At 50.1% G+C, this 14,057-nt stretch overlaps 1 protein-coding gene across 1 annotated transcript in view; it reads left to right on the plus strand.

Annotated features, from left to right (window-relative positions):
- Nucleotides 1–14,057, plus strand: part of DERA (deoxyribose-phosphate aldolase) — a 65,859-nt gene that overhangs the window by 23,102 nt on the left and 28,700 nt on the right. The window contains 1 exon segment of the mRNA XM_058191272.1: nt 9,977–10,105. Coding sequence (XP_058047255.1) covers nt 9,977–10,105 — 129 coding nt within the window.

Genomic DNA, 14,057 nt, shown 5'->3' on the forward strand with positions numbered 1-14,057 from the left:
TGATGGGGTTTTTTTTTAGAATAGCTTTTAATGAGTTTTTCTTGACCAGGATTAAATGATGAGGCTTTAAAGATTTGTCTATAGATAAGATATGATAAGAAAAGATTTTTTTGTTGTATTTTTAGAGAAAGTGATAAGCAAAAAAGTGTTAAACTTGTGAAGAAGTTTCTAAGAGGGATGAAGAAAAGATGATAAGAAATTAATTTGTGGGACGTGATTTGATGGGATTAAATTTCAATATGTTGTTGTTTCTTATAGCTCTTCATAGATTTTTTTTTTCTGATTAACCTTGAATGATGAGGCTTTAAAGATTTATTTATCAATATGAGATAAGACATGAGAAGAAGAGATATTAATTTATATTTTTAGAGAAAATGATAAATGAGTGTGTAAAATAAATGAAAGAAATATGAAATTGATTTACTTGTTTAAGATATATTATTTCTGATAGCTCTTAATGGACTTGGGGGGATTAAGATTGAATGATGAGGATTCATGATTTGCTAATAGATAAAAAAATGAGATAGAATGAAGAGATTTTAGGTTGAAATACTTGACAGTGAGATGGGTGGCATCTAAATTTAATAACTAAAACTAAATAAATAAATAGAAAATTGAAGACAATGTCATTCTTCAGTTGGGTGTACTTAAATTTAGATAGAGAAAAACGTGATGTTGCATTTAGTGGTTTTCATAGGAATGGCAAGTGTGAGGTGGCATTTGAAGGATACTGTATAGGTAAAAGGTAAAGGTAAAGGCTCCCTTCGCACATACATGCTAGTCGTTCCTGACTTTAGGGGGCGGTGCTCATCTCCGTTTCAAAGCCGAAGAGCCAGCGCTGTCCAAAGACGTCTCCATGGTCATGTGACCAGCATGACTCAACGCCAAAGATGCACAGAACGCTGCTACCTTCCCACCAAAGGTGGTCCCTATTTTTTCTACTTGCATTTTTACGTGCTTTTGAAACTGCTAGGTTGGCAGAAGCTGGGACAATGTTGTGACCCAGGTTCCTGGACCCAGACTCCTGGACTCGGATGATTCAGAAAATGAGGGAGAAGACCTGGCAAGCCCTGCTTCTCTTGAGCCCTCTCCCTCCCTGGCACCCACTCAAAGGGAGGGGCCGGCAAGGCCTGATTCTCCCGGGCCTTCTTCTGATTTGGCAACGCCCCAAGAACAGTTTTGGAGGGACGCAAGATTACGAAGGCTTGATCGGCGTGCGCAGCAGCGGAAGAGTTGGGACAAAGCCAAGTCATAATTGTCATGCAGTGACATCTGCAGAGACTATAAATAGGAGGCGGGACTTCCTGGTTTTTTGTCTTGGACAAAGTAATGAATTTGGCGCGAGCTAATTCATGGAGGGAAGAATATATTCGTGAGTAATTCTGGCCTTATCTATAATTTCCTCGTTATCTCCAGAAACTTGGCAGGCCCGTGGGTAGACGTGGCCAGGACATGTATCTATGTAAATAAAAGGAAAAAAAAAGGAAGGCCTCTGACGGACTCTTTGCTGGGAGTATTGGGGGAAGGGAAACAGAACATTTTGTCCAAGACCTGACTAAAACATCTTCCACCAAAGATGGACCAGCAGCAGGTACAGCAGCAGTTAGAGCAGCTACAAGCGGCTAATCAACAGCTCCAGCAGCAAGTGGCTCACTTGGCAGGCCAACTTGCTGCCAGGAATGTGCCTGCAGCCCCCCCCCCATCCTCCCACTCCTCCTCCTCGTCGCAAGTGCCCAATAACCGTGCCGGATAAGTTTTCTGGGCAGCCTGAGATGTTCCCGACCTTCTTGGGACAGTGCCAGCTCTACATGGCTATGAGGCCAGAGGATTTCCCAGACGACCGGGCTAAGGTGGCCTTCGTGATTAACCTTCTTTCCGGCTCGGCTGCTCGATGGGCCACGCCCTCTTGCTCCAGGACAGCCCCTGCTGGCGGACCAACAGCGTTTTGGCAGCACCTCGCACCATGTATGAGGACCCGTTCAATGCTGACGGCAACCAGGCGCCTTAAGGAACTCCGTCAAGGAAACGCCCCTGCAGGAGTACATCGCCGAATTTCGTCTTTTGTGCCAGGACTCTGACTGGAATGATGCAGCGCTGGTGGGCCAGCGTTCAGGAGGGACTCTCAGAGGAATTGCAAGACGAGCTGGCCCGCGTGGAGGCGCGCGGACCCTCGACAACTTGGTGCCCTTTGTCTCCGCCTCGATGCCCGTCTGCAACGGCGACCGTCCCGTCGCACCCCGGGACCCTCCGTCGACATCTGCACCCCACTTCCTGCACCACCAGCACCCAGGGTCGCCCACGTTTTGTAACCGCTGCGGAAGAGCCCATGGAGTTGGGAGCGCCAGACCTCGCCTAACAGCCCAGGAGCGGAACCGAGGCGCCAAGGGGATTGTGCCTGTACTGTGGGGAGCCCGGCCACCGCGCTTCTTGCCCCAGAAAGCGGTGGGGCACGACGCCGTCCCGAATCACAGCGTGACCAATCGGAAGCGGGCAGGCCCGACCTCGGGAAACCCTAGGTCGGGCACGTACTAAGCCCCACTGGACGTTGCGGAAGTAGACTCTGGGCCCCTCGGCATCTGATTCTGGACACACGGATATGGTTGGGGAACCAGTCGGACGGGCTCCAGGCGCATGCGCTGGTGGACTCAGGGCCACAACAAACTTTATGGACCAGGCCTTTGTGACCCAGTTTGCGGTCCCGTGGTTCCGTGGACCCTCCGATGCGGTAGAGACAATTGATGGGCGAGAACTGGTGTCCGGCCCCATTAAATTCGCCACCCAGCCTTTGCGCCTGGCTATTGGGGACCATGAGGAGGCGATCCAGTTTTATGTCACGGCGGACCTTCATTTTCCCTTGGTCCTTGGGTTGGCCTGGCGGACCCACGATCCTCAGGTGGCCTGGTCGCGAACGCCATCTCTTTCCCGAGTCTGCAGTGCGTCGATCACATCCGCCACACCTGTGCCGGCCAGAACCTCCCCCCCGCTGCCACCACCTTGCCTCTGGAGCTGACGGACTTCGCCGACGTGTTCAGGGAGAAGGAGGCGGACCGACTACCCCGCATCGGCCCCACGATTGCCCGTGGACCTTCTGCCCAACGCACCACTGCCTGTGGGACGCCTGTATTCCATGTCGGAGCCCGAGTTGGCCGCCTCAGGGACTTCCTGGACAAAAACCTGGCCCGAGGGTTCATCCGGCCTTCAAAGTCCCTCTCGGCCCCGGTCCTCTTTGTGAAGAAGAAGACAGGGACTTGCGCCTATGCTGTGATTACCGCCGGCTAACGCCATTACGGTGCGGAATCGCTACCCCTGCCGCTCATCCCGGAGCTACTGGAAAGGTTGCGGAGGCCACGATCTTCACCAAGCTCGATCTCCGGGGCCTACAACCTGGTGCGGATACGAGAAGGAGGCGAATGGAAGACGGCATTCGGCACCCGATACGGACACTACGAATACACTGTCATGCCATTTGGGTTGACCAATGCTCCGCCGTTTTCAGCACTTCATGAGCAGCGTGTTCGAGACATGTTGGATCGGTTCGTGGTTATCTACCTCGGCGACATCCTGATTTACTCCTGGTCCAGGAAAGCCACCTTCGACACGTCAGTCTGGTTCTGCAACGCTATGGAGCAACAACTCAATGCGAAGCTGGAGAAATCGTCTTCTTCCGGACTTCCATAGAATTCCTCGGGCATATCATCTCGCCCGAGGGCATAGCCATGGACCCATGTAAAGTAGAAGCTTTGTGTAGCTGGGAAGCCCTCGTCGGGTGAAGGATGTTCAGCGCCTACTGGGCTTCGCCAACTACTACCGGACCTTCATCCCGGGCTTCGCCACACTGACAGCTCCACTTACCCAGCTCCTCAGGAAGAAGGTTGCATTCCGGTGGGGTCCCCCGCAGCAAGAAGCATTCACAGCCCTCAAGAAAGCCTTCGTCACGGAACCCGTCCTGAGGCATCCCGACCCGCTCCGGCCTTTTGTGGTGGAAATGGACGCGTCAATGTGGCTCTGGGAGCGGTGCTGCTACAGGCTCCGACGAATGGTGGCACACTTTTTCCCTGTGCTTACTACTCCCGGAAACTCAACCCTTCCGAGCGCAACTACACTATCTGGGAAAAAGAGTTGCTGGCTATCAAGGCTGCATTCGAGGCTTGGCGACACCATCTGGAGGGGGCCCGACATCAGATGGAGGTCGAGCGGACCATCGGAATCTCGAGCACCTCACCACAGCTCGGAAGTTAAACCAGCGGCAGATCCGGTGGTCGTTGTTTTGCCGGTTCAACTTCCGCGTGACCTACATTCCCAGCGGTCACAACCGGAGGGCGGATGCCCTGTCCGCAAGCCAGAGTACCTCTGCGCCAAGGACCCCTTCCTCCACGGACAGTGCTGCCGGCAGAAGCCTTGGCCGCAGCACGGAGCCAGTGGACTTGCGGGCCCAGGTGCGAGGCGCAGCGCCAGGACGCCTGGTCGCAGCAAAGGAGAGCGGAGGTGGGCCCCACGTCTCCTTGGACCTTGGAGGAGGACTTACTCAAGTTTGGGCGATTATATGTGCCCACAGGACCACTCCGAGCCCTCGTCATGACCCAGTGCCACGACAACCCTGCAGCAGGACATTTTGGGTTCTTCAAGACCCTCCACCTGGTGACACGGACCTTTTGGTGGCCCCGAGTGCGGCATGATATACATGCCTACGTGACATCCTGCGTACCGTGCCGGCAAGCCAAGACCGCCACAGGGGCCCCTCCCGGGCTCCTCCAACCCTTGCCGACACCCGACAGACCCTGGGGGGCGATCTCTATGGATTTCCTGACAGACCTGCCGCCGTCCTCTGGGTTCACCACGGTGCTGGTGGTGGTGGACATGCTCACCAAGATGGCACACTTCATCCCATGCCGCGGACTGCCCACAGCCGCAAAACGCCCGCCTCTTTCTGCAGCACATCTTCCGCCTCCATGGTCTACCGGACAGGGTGGTTTCGGACCGCTGGAGTTCAGTTCACAGCCCGCTTCTGGAAGAGCCTGATGGCGCGTTGGAGGTGCAGGTATGTCTGTCGTCATCGCACCATCCGGAGACCGGCGGGGTACAGAGAAGGTCATCGGTATACTGGAACAGTATCTCCGTTGCTTCATCAACCAGCAACAGGCCAACTGGGCCGACTACCTGTCTCTGGCGGAGTTTGCTTTTAACAACTCTCAGCACACCTCTACTCAGATGCCTCCGTTCTTTGCCAATGTGGGGTACCATCCATGCTCTTCCTCTGGCACCACCGGACTCTCCTGTTCCCGAACGCAGACCTTCCTGACGGAATTGCATGCGGTCCAACAGTTGGTACGTCAGCAGCTGAATCGGGCAAAGGAGGACTACAAACGGTCCGCTGACCGCTCCCGACGGGCAATGCCCCCGCTGGCAGTTGGAGACCGGGTGTGGCTCTCCACCAAACACCTCCCGTCCGACCGGCTGGTAAAGAAGTTGGACCACCGATTCATCGGCCCATTCCCTGTCGAGGCAGTCATCAACCCGGTAGCCTACCGACTGACCCTGCCACGATCCATGCGGATCCACCCCGTTTTTCACCGGTCCCTTCTGGTTTCTGAGGCCACACCGAGTCCCCTTCGGTGCCCAACAGCACCCGTCACTGTCGCCGAGGACGGGTCGGAGGAATACGAAGTCCACAGCGTACGAGACTCTCGCTGGCTAAAGGGTCGTTTCCAATATTTGATCGCGTGGAAGGGATACGGGACTGATTTCTCCTGGGTAGATGCCTCCGACGTTCATGCCCCTGACCTGGTGCAGGCCTTCCATGAGCAGAACCCAGCCCGACCGCATCCCGATCGTCAGCCCCAGGGGAAGGGCCCTGCGGTGAGGATAGTGTTGTGACCCAGGTTCCTGGACCCAGACTCCTGGACTCGGATGATTCAGAAAATGAGGAGAAGACCTGGCAAGCCCTGCTTCTCTTGAGCCCTCTCCTCCCTGGCACCCACTCAAAGGGAGGGGCCGGCAAGGCCTGATTCTCCCGGCCTTCTTCTGATTTGGCAACGCCCAAGAACAGTTTTGGAGGGACGCAAGATTACGAAGGCTTGATCGGCGTGCGCAGCAGCGGAAGAGTTGGGACAAAGCCAAGTCATAATTGTCATGCAGTGACATCTGCAGAGACTATAAATAGGAGGCGGGACTTCCTGGTTTTTTGTCTTGGACAAAGTAATGAATTTGGCGCGAGCTAATTCATGGAGGGAAGAATATATTCGTGAGTAATTCTGGCCTTATCTATAATTTCCTCGTTATCTCCAGAAACTTGGCAGGCCCGTGGGTAGACGTGGCCAGGACATGTATCTATGTAAATAAAAGGAAAAGAAAAAAAGGAAGGCCTCTGACGGACTCTTTGCTGGGAGTATTGGGGGAAGGGAAACAGAACAGACAAGTAACGGGAGCTCACCCTGTTACACGGCAGTACTAGGGATTCAAACCGCTGAACTGCCGACCTTTCGTTCGACAAGCTCAGCATCTTAGCCCCTGAGCCACCGCGTCCCCCACTGTATAGGTAGTCCTTGGCTTATGATCACAATCGAGCCATACATTTCTGTTGCTCAGACAATTGTTAAGTGAGTTTTGCCCTGCTTTACAACCTTTCTTGCCACAGTTGTTAAGTGTACCACTGCACTTATTAAGTTAGCAACACCGTTGTTAAATGAATCTGGCTTCCCCATGGACTTTGCTTATCACAAGGTCACAAAAGGGGATCACCTGACCCCGGGACAATGCAGCCGTCATAAATATGAACCAGTTGCCAAGCATCCAAATTTTGATCACATGACCATGGTGCTGCCTGTAACAGTCGTAAGTGTGAAAATCGGTCATAAGTCACTTTTTTTCAGGGCCGTGGTCAAAAACTTTGAACGGTCACTAAATGTGAGTCGAGGACTAGCTGTAGAGAAGAAAGATTCTGAAAACAGCTGGTGGTGCATTTTCTTTGCTTCCAAGTTATCCGCATCTGGGTATTTGTAGTTCAGAGAGTCCACTAAAAAATTGATTTGTGATGGGTTGCGAATTAGAGAAACGATCAGGTGCATTGTGAAAGGAATGGCCTTGAATGTTCCTCTCCCTCCTTCAGGCAAACACACACCCTCTCCATTTTCTTTAAAAAAAAAACAAATAAAAATAAAAGCTTTATAAAAAGCCTGTGGCAAAGTTGAGGGTCATGTTTGATGGAAAACCGTTGGGCTCACTGAACAGTCTTTCAGCATTGAATGCAACTCTAAAACTGAAAATGTTAAGTACTCTAACGTATGTCCAATTATGCTCATCTTTAAGTTAAATCTGCTGTTACCTATTGTAGTGCATCTTCATAACACTTGAACTATAATTTGTCTTAGCCTGGGCTTTAACAATTATTGTAAGTGTTCTCTAATGGATTGGAATATAAAAGCAAGTTATTGTGAGCACCGTATCCATCTTTTTCATTTAGGAATGGAGTCCTTGCACTGGAGTTACAAAAATTCTTGTGTGTTTTTTTTTCTCTAAGAGTATGCCATAAGCCCGTGATGATGGCACACGTGCCATCTGTGGCATGCGTAGCCATATTGGTGGACACACGAACTCAGTTCTGGCACGCATGCGTGCGCCCGCCCGCCAGCTGATTTTTGGGCCTTCTGGGCCCACCAGTAGTAGGGAAACAGGCTGTTTCCTGCCTTTGGAGGGCCTCGGGGGATGGGGGTGGAGAAGGCCCGTTTTTCTCTCTCACCAGGCTCCAGAGCCTCTCTAAGAGTCTGGGGAGGGTGAAAACAGCCTTCTCTGCTCTCTGAAGGCCCTCCAGAGGCCAAAAACAGCCTGTTTGCCAACTTCCGGTCCTGGAAGGCTCTGGAGCCTGGGCACAGCAAAAACGGGCCTTCCGGTCCCACCGGAAGTTGGCAAATGGGCCGTTTCCGGCTTCTGGAGGGCCTCCAGAGGGTGGGGAAGGCCATTTTCACCCTCCACAGACTCCTAGAAAGGCTCTGGAGCCTAGTGAGAGAGAAAAATGGGCCTACCAGGCCATCGCATGCCAGGAGCGGGGGGAGCAACGGGGTCGCATGCGCGGGGGCAGGGCACATAGAATTAACGGATGTGGGCACACACACGCATGTAACCCACCCACCCCGCCTTCCGCTCCTGGCACGTGATGGCAAAAAGATTAGCCATCACTGCCATAAGCAATAGGAAAGGATAAGAGTTGTATAAGTCTTGGAATCTGGTCTTGGATCCTAAGATACTTGAAGATCAGGGAAGTCCTATGATCCCTGTTGCCAAGGTTCAGTCAAAGCCCACACAGTGTATTCAAAGATATACTGTCCTTGAAAAATGGAAATGATATTCAGTGTCTTGTATACCTGTTAGACTTCCAGGATAATGAGGCTTTCACTCAAATGATCGATGTGTAATAAAACATTAGAAAAAGGATTTTGTTGCCTTTTGTTAGTTGGGCTCCCTATGAATACCGTTGGGCCTTCAGAGAGAGATCGCTTCAACAGGTTTCCCACTGTCAGCTGCTACCTTATACTTGCTTGTGCTTTGCTGCTATGCGGTGTCAGACTGCCGTGAACTGTGGGGAGGGGGAATGAAGGGGAGAAGGCTTGGGGGGAAATGAAAGTAAGCGCTGTACCTCCTCGCGAAGCTGCCTCAAGGTCATCCAGCTGGAAGAAGGAAGGAGCCACATATCAAACAGTGCTTGGACTGGCCATTATAAAAACATCTTGCTGGAACCTGATTGGTTACGGTGGGTTGGGCAATGAGAGATAGTTAAAGGAGGAAAAAATCGGAGATTTTGGTATGTGATTCTCTGTTCGGGCTTTGCAATACTGCAATACACATGAGCAAGGATCATTTCTATTTCGAGCAGGGGTGTCAAACTCGCGGCCCATGGGCCAGATGCACCGTGCGCTGGCGATGCCCACCCCCGTTTTAGCGAAGGGGGGAAAATCACGATACGTCACGTGATGATAACATGACACCGTGACTTTGATTTAGAGGTTTAAATTGTGTCTTTTGATGATGATGACCGTGTCTGATGCTTATGGTGCTTATGATAGTAATAGTCATATCATCAAGGACATTGGCATGATACATAGAGCCAGCATTCAACATCATCTTTATTTGCAAATGGACCCCTTAAACATTTTTAAAAAATAAATTGAAAGATGATGGCAGTCCAGTTCTTTTTTGCAAGAATCTCAATTTGTTTCCTCTTTATTTTGATCAGCAATTGGCAGGAAAAAAGCCCAGTTATGGACTTGATGAGGTCAGTTTTGAGTTTAATCTGTGATTGTTGTTGTTTTTTTGCTGTTTAAATCCAAACTGGAAAAATGATGATAAAGTAAAAGATGCTAGGGTGTTCTTGGTGCTATCTATTTGCTTTCAGATGTTTCATTAGGTAACATTATTGACATTACCTAGTCCAGTGATGGCTAACCTTTTTGCCGTCGCGTGCCAAAAGCAGGGGGAGCACGGAGGCGGGTCATGCTTGTGCTTGCCCACACCCATAATTCAATGCCCCCCACGCCCCACCCTCCCATGCATGTGCGTGCGACCCTCCTCACACACTCTCCCCACTTTTGGCACATGATGGCACAGTAGGCCAGGAAGACCCATTTTTCGCTCTTCAGAGGCTTTCTAAGAGCCTGGGGAGTGCAAAAATGGCCTTCCCCACCTCCCCCGGAAGTCCTCTGGACGCCGGAAGTGGCCCGTTTCCCAACTTCCAGTGGGCCCGGAAGGCTCGAAAATCAGCTGGCTGGCATGCGCATGTGCGCTGGAGCTGAGCTAGGGCAACGCTCGCATGCCCACAGATATGGCTCCACGTGCCACCTGTGGCACACGCGCCATAATCATATACCAAAACATCTGCAAGCAAACAACCTAGAGGGCACCATTGTTCAACCCCAAACCTACATGTATTCTCTTCAGTTAAAAGATACTAACAAGGTTGCTTTTATTTATTTATTATTCTTCCCAGACCTTTATGAAGAAATCCGTCAATTCCGCAAGGCCTGCGGCGACATTCACATGAAAACTATCTTGGGGACAGGAGATCTGGGATCGCTTACAAATGTCTACAAAGCCAGTCTTGTAGCCATGATGGCAGGTAACTTCCACATCTTCGGATTAGGTAGCATTTGCAACGGATTGCCGCTTTGTGGAATGCTTCAGTTCTTTAAACCAGCCAGCCATTTGACCCTTCTAATAAACTCCATTCCGTTCTCTTTTTCTGTATTTACATTTTTTTTCTCCTCTAGGCCAGGGGTGTCAAACTCGATTTCATTGAGGGCCACATCAGGGTTGTGTTTGACCTTGGGTGGCCAGAGTGGGCGTGGCCAGCTTGTCGTGTCCCACTCCCACTCCGACGAACGAGTCAAGGAAGTCCGTAACAAACTTGGCAACGAAGCCTCTGCAGCTTGCCAAGTTCCTTCGAGGTTTATCAGGGCAGGCAGGAGTCCAAGTTGTGACTTCAGTGATAGGTCTGATATCAGCAAACTAGATAAGACTTTGCTTGACTCAAGGTTGGAATGCCAAAAGCAGGTCCTTTATATAGGCTGTGGGTGTGGCTCCATGACTCAGCATTTATCCAGGCCTGCCCCACCCTTCCTTCTGCTGGCGTCGCCTCTCAGATCTCCGGAAGCGAGGGTCCACCTAATCTGAATTTTCTTCAGCTGGATCTGCTGTCAGCGTCTGGGAAAGGGAGGGGTCAGAGGGAATAGGCCTGGGTAATTTCACCACCTGGCTGACTTCCTGCTCTGAAGGCTGAGCCAAAGAAACATACGCTGTATGAGTGTGGTTTATTGGGCTTCTCCTTTCACTCCTTGAATCCTCTCCGGGCATGGGGCCAGGGCCGGGGGGCTGGAGTCATGACAGGCCATTCATCTTCATTATCAGACTCGGAGTCTGATAAAAGGCCCGGTTGGAGATGGGAGGGGCCCGGCTGAGCAGAGGAGGGAGGACGAGTCACAACACAGCTTGACATCACTTGTGTTGGCGCTGTCGTGTCCCACTCCTCCGCTAACGGCCGGGTCAGGGAAATCCGAATCAGGCATGCCTCTGCAGCTCTGCCAAAGTCCTAGCAAAGTCCTCAAGGCAGGCAGGAGACCAGAAAGTGACTTCAGCAAGATATGTTCGACTTTGCCTGACTCAGAGACTGCCAGAAAGCAGATCCTTTATATAGGCCATGGGGTGTGGCTCCATGACTCAGCACGTATCCAGGCCTGCCCCTTCCTTCCTTCTGACGCCGCCGCCTATCAATTCTTCTGAAGCGAGGGTCACTCCAGTCGGCAGCTGTTGGTAATAAACCTCCCTCAGGCTCACATGCTGTGGGGGAGGGGGAGGGGTCTAGTTGCTCCGTTTGCCTGGGCATGGAGCCAGGGCTGGGGCCGGGAGGTGCTCCCTCCTCCTCAGCCTGTCTGGGCATGGAGCCAGGGCTGGGGCTGGGAGGTGCCCCCTCCTCCTCAGCCTGTCTGGGCATGGAGCCAGGGCTGGGGCCGGGAGGCATACTAGGACATTCTTCAGTGGTCGGAAGCAGATAAGCAGGCCCCGGCTGTGGTGAGATTGGGCGAGACACAACAGGCGCCTGTGGCAGCCTGAGCACTCTGCCAGGAAAAACAGGCTCCCGAGCTCCGTTTTTGGCTGCGACAGCTTCCTGCAAAGACCTCCTGAGCTCTCTTTTCACTGGCAGAGGCACCGTGGGCCGATCCTTTTTTTCAGGGCGGCTCCGTGGGCCAGATCTAAGCACCCCGTGGGCAAGATCCGCCTTGTGAGCCTTGAGTTGGACACCCCTGCTCTAGCAGTCAGCAGTTCTTGCCTTGGACATGCTGAGCTTTCATTGAACTGTTTTAGATCATTATCTCTGCCATTCCCACCCCGGCATATTACACTAAGCTAAAATCTATTTTCTTACGTTTTGTTTCACCATATTGGTTCTACACCAGGCATGTCAAACTGGAGGCCCCCGGGCCGGATGTGTCACGCACAGGACATGCCTACCCCAACTCCGCAAAGGCAAAAACCATCATAATACATCATAATACGTCACGTGATGCAATTGAATTTGACACCTGTTTTTCTAGACTGTCTTTACTCGTGATACATTATTTAGCATGTTGTGCGAAGACAACCAATTATAGTTTATAAACCATGGTTGATGGCATTATCTGCTGTGTGAACCCAGTAAATTGTGGCATTTGGTAAATAGTTACAGGTAGTCCTCGTTTAGCAATTTCAGTTGGGATCGGTCGCTCTGTCACTAAATGAAGTGGTCATTCAGTGAAACTACCACTGTGCTTATGCTTTTATTCAGTTTTCTTTGCTTTACAGACCTGTGAAGGACATAAATGTGAGGAATGGTGGCAAAGTTACTTTTTGATCACTCTTTTAATTGCAAATGGTTCCAAAATGAGTCCGTTATTAAGTGAGGACTACCTATATTCAAAGGGCACTACAAAAACCAGAGGAGTTAAGACTGAGTCAGTGGTTAAGGTGGAAGCTATACCCTTTAAATAGGTGGGGGGGGAGACACAAACTTTTCTCTGGATCTTCGTAGCTTGATTCCAGAAGTTATCAGTACTCCAATTAATTGCAGAAATATTGAAAACGGCTTAAAATTGTCTAGAATAGAATAGAATAGAATAGAATTTTATTGGCCAAGTGTGATTGGACACACAAGGAATTTGTCTTGGTGCAGATGCTCTCAGTGTACATAAAAGAAAAGATACGTTCATCAAGGTACAACATTTACAACACAATTGATGATCAATATATCAATATAAATCATAAGGATTGCCAGCAACAAGTTATAGTCATACAGTCATAAGTGGAAAGAGATTGGTGATGGGAAGGAACTATGAAACGATTAATAGTAGTGCAGATTCAGTAAATAGTCTGACAGTGTTGAGGGAATTATTTGTTTAGCAGAGTGATGGCCTTCGGGGAAAAACTGTTCTTGTGTCTAGTTGTTCTGGTGTGCAGTGCTCTATAGCGTCGTTTTGAGGGTAGGAGTTGAAACAGTTTATGTCCAGGATGCGAGGGATCTGCAAATATTTTCACAGCCCTCTTCTTGATTCGTGCAGTATACAGGTCCTCAATGGAAGGCAGGTTGGTAGCAATTATTTTTTCTGCAGTTCTAATTATCCTCTGAAGTCTGTGTTTTTCTTGTTGGGTTGCAGAACCGAACCAGACAGTTATAGAGGTGCAAATGACAGACTCAATAATTCCTCTGTAGAATTGGATCAGCAGCTCCTTGGGCAGTTTGAGCTTACTGAGTTGGCGCAGAAAGAACATTCTTTGTTGTCCTTTTTTAATGATGTTTTTGATGTTAGCTGTCCATTTGAGATCTTGCGATATGATAGAACCCAGAAATTTGAAGGTTTCTACTGTTGATACTGTGTTGTCAAGTATTGTGAGAGACTTCTTCCCATCCACTCTATGAGTTTCAAGAGAAGGGCATAAGATCTCAGTAGATTTCTGTGTTCACTTTCATTTAGAATTTCATTTAGGAATAATACATTACCCTTCATCCTTTGTGTTTCCCCACAACAATCTGAGATAGATTTTGGCAAGGTTCTGTCCCCCTGTTGCTTGCTGTTTAGCTCCCGGATATTTCGTTACCAAACTATGTAACATCTTCAGCGGGGTTTTGGGATGAAGTGTCTTGAGTTTTTGGGTCAAGACACCTCATCCCCAAACCCCGCTGAAGATGTTAGCTAGTTTGCTAATGAAACATCTGAGAGCTAAACAGCAAGCTTGGAGAACAGACCTCCTGCCAAAACTTACAACCTGAGCTACGAATATTCTCAACAGTTTCTAATCTGAAATAGGTTGGGCAAAGAGCAAGTGACTGATTCAAAGTCACACAAGAAATTTGTGTAGATGAAGATAGTTCAACATTTGGGTCTTCCTGCCTTCGGTACAGCACGCCACACTGGCTCATTGACAATAACTCTTTTGAGTGGTGATTCTAATACAGGGTTGCCGTTTTATTTTAATGTTTTCTGAGAAGTAGGTGCTATTTTTTAAAGTTATAATCCCATTCATCCAATTAGCTATTCAAA

This window comes from Ahaetulla prasina, chromosome 7 (genome assembly GCF_028640845.1).
Source record: "Ahaetulla prasina isolate Xishuangbanna chromosome 7, ASM2864084v1, whole genome shotgun sequence".
NCBI lineage: Eukaryota > Metazoa > Chordata > Lepidosauria > Squamata > Colubridae > Ahaetulla > Ahaetulla prasina.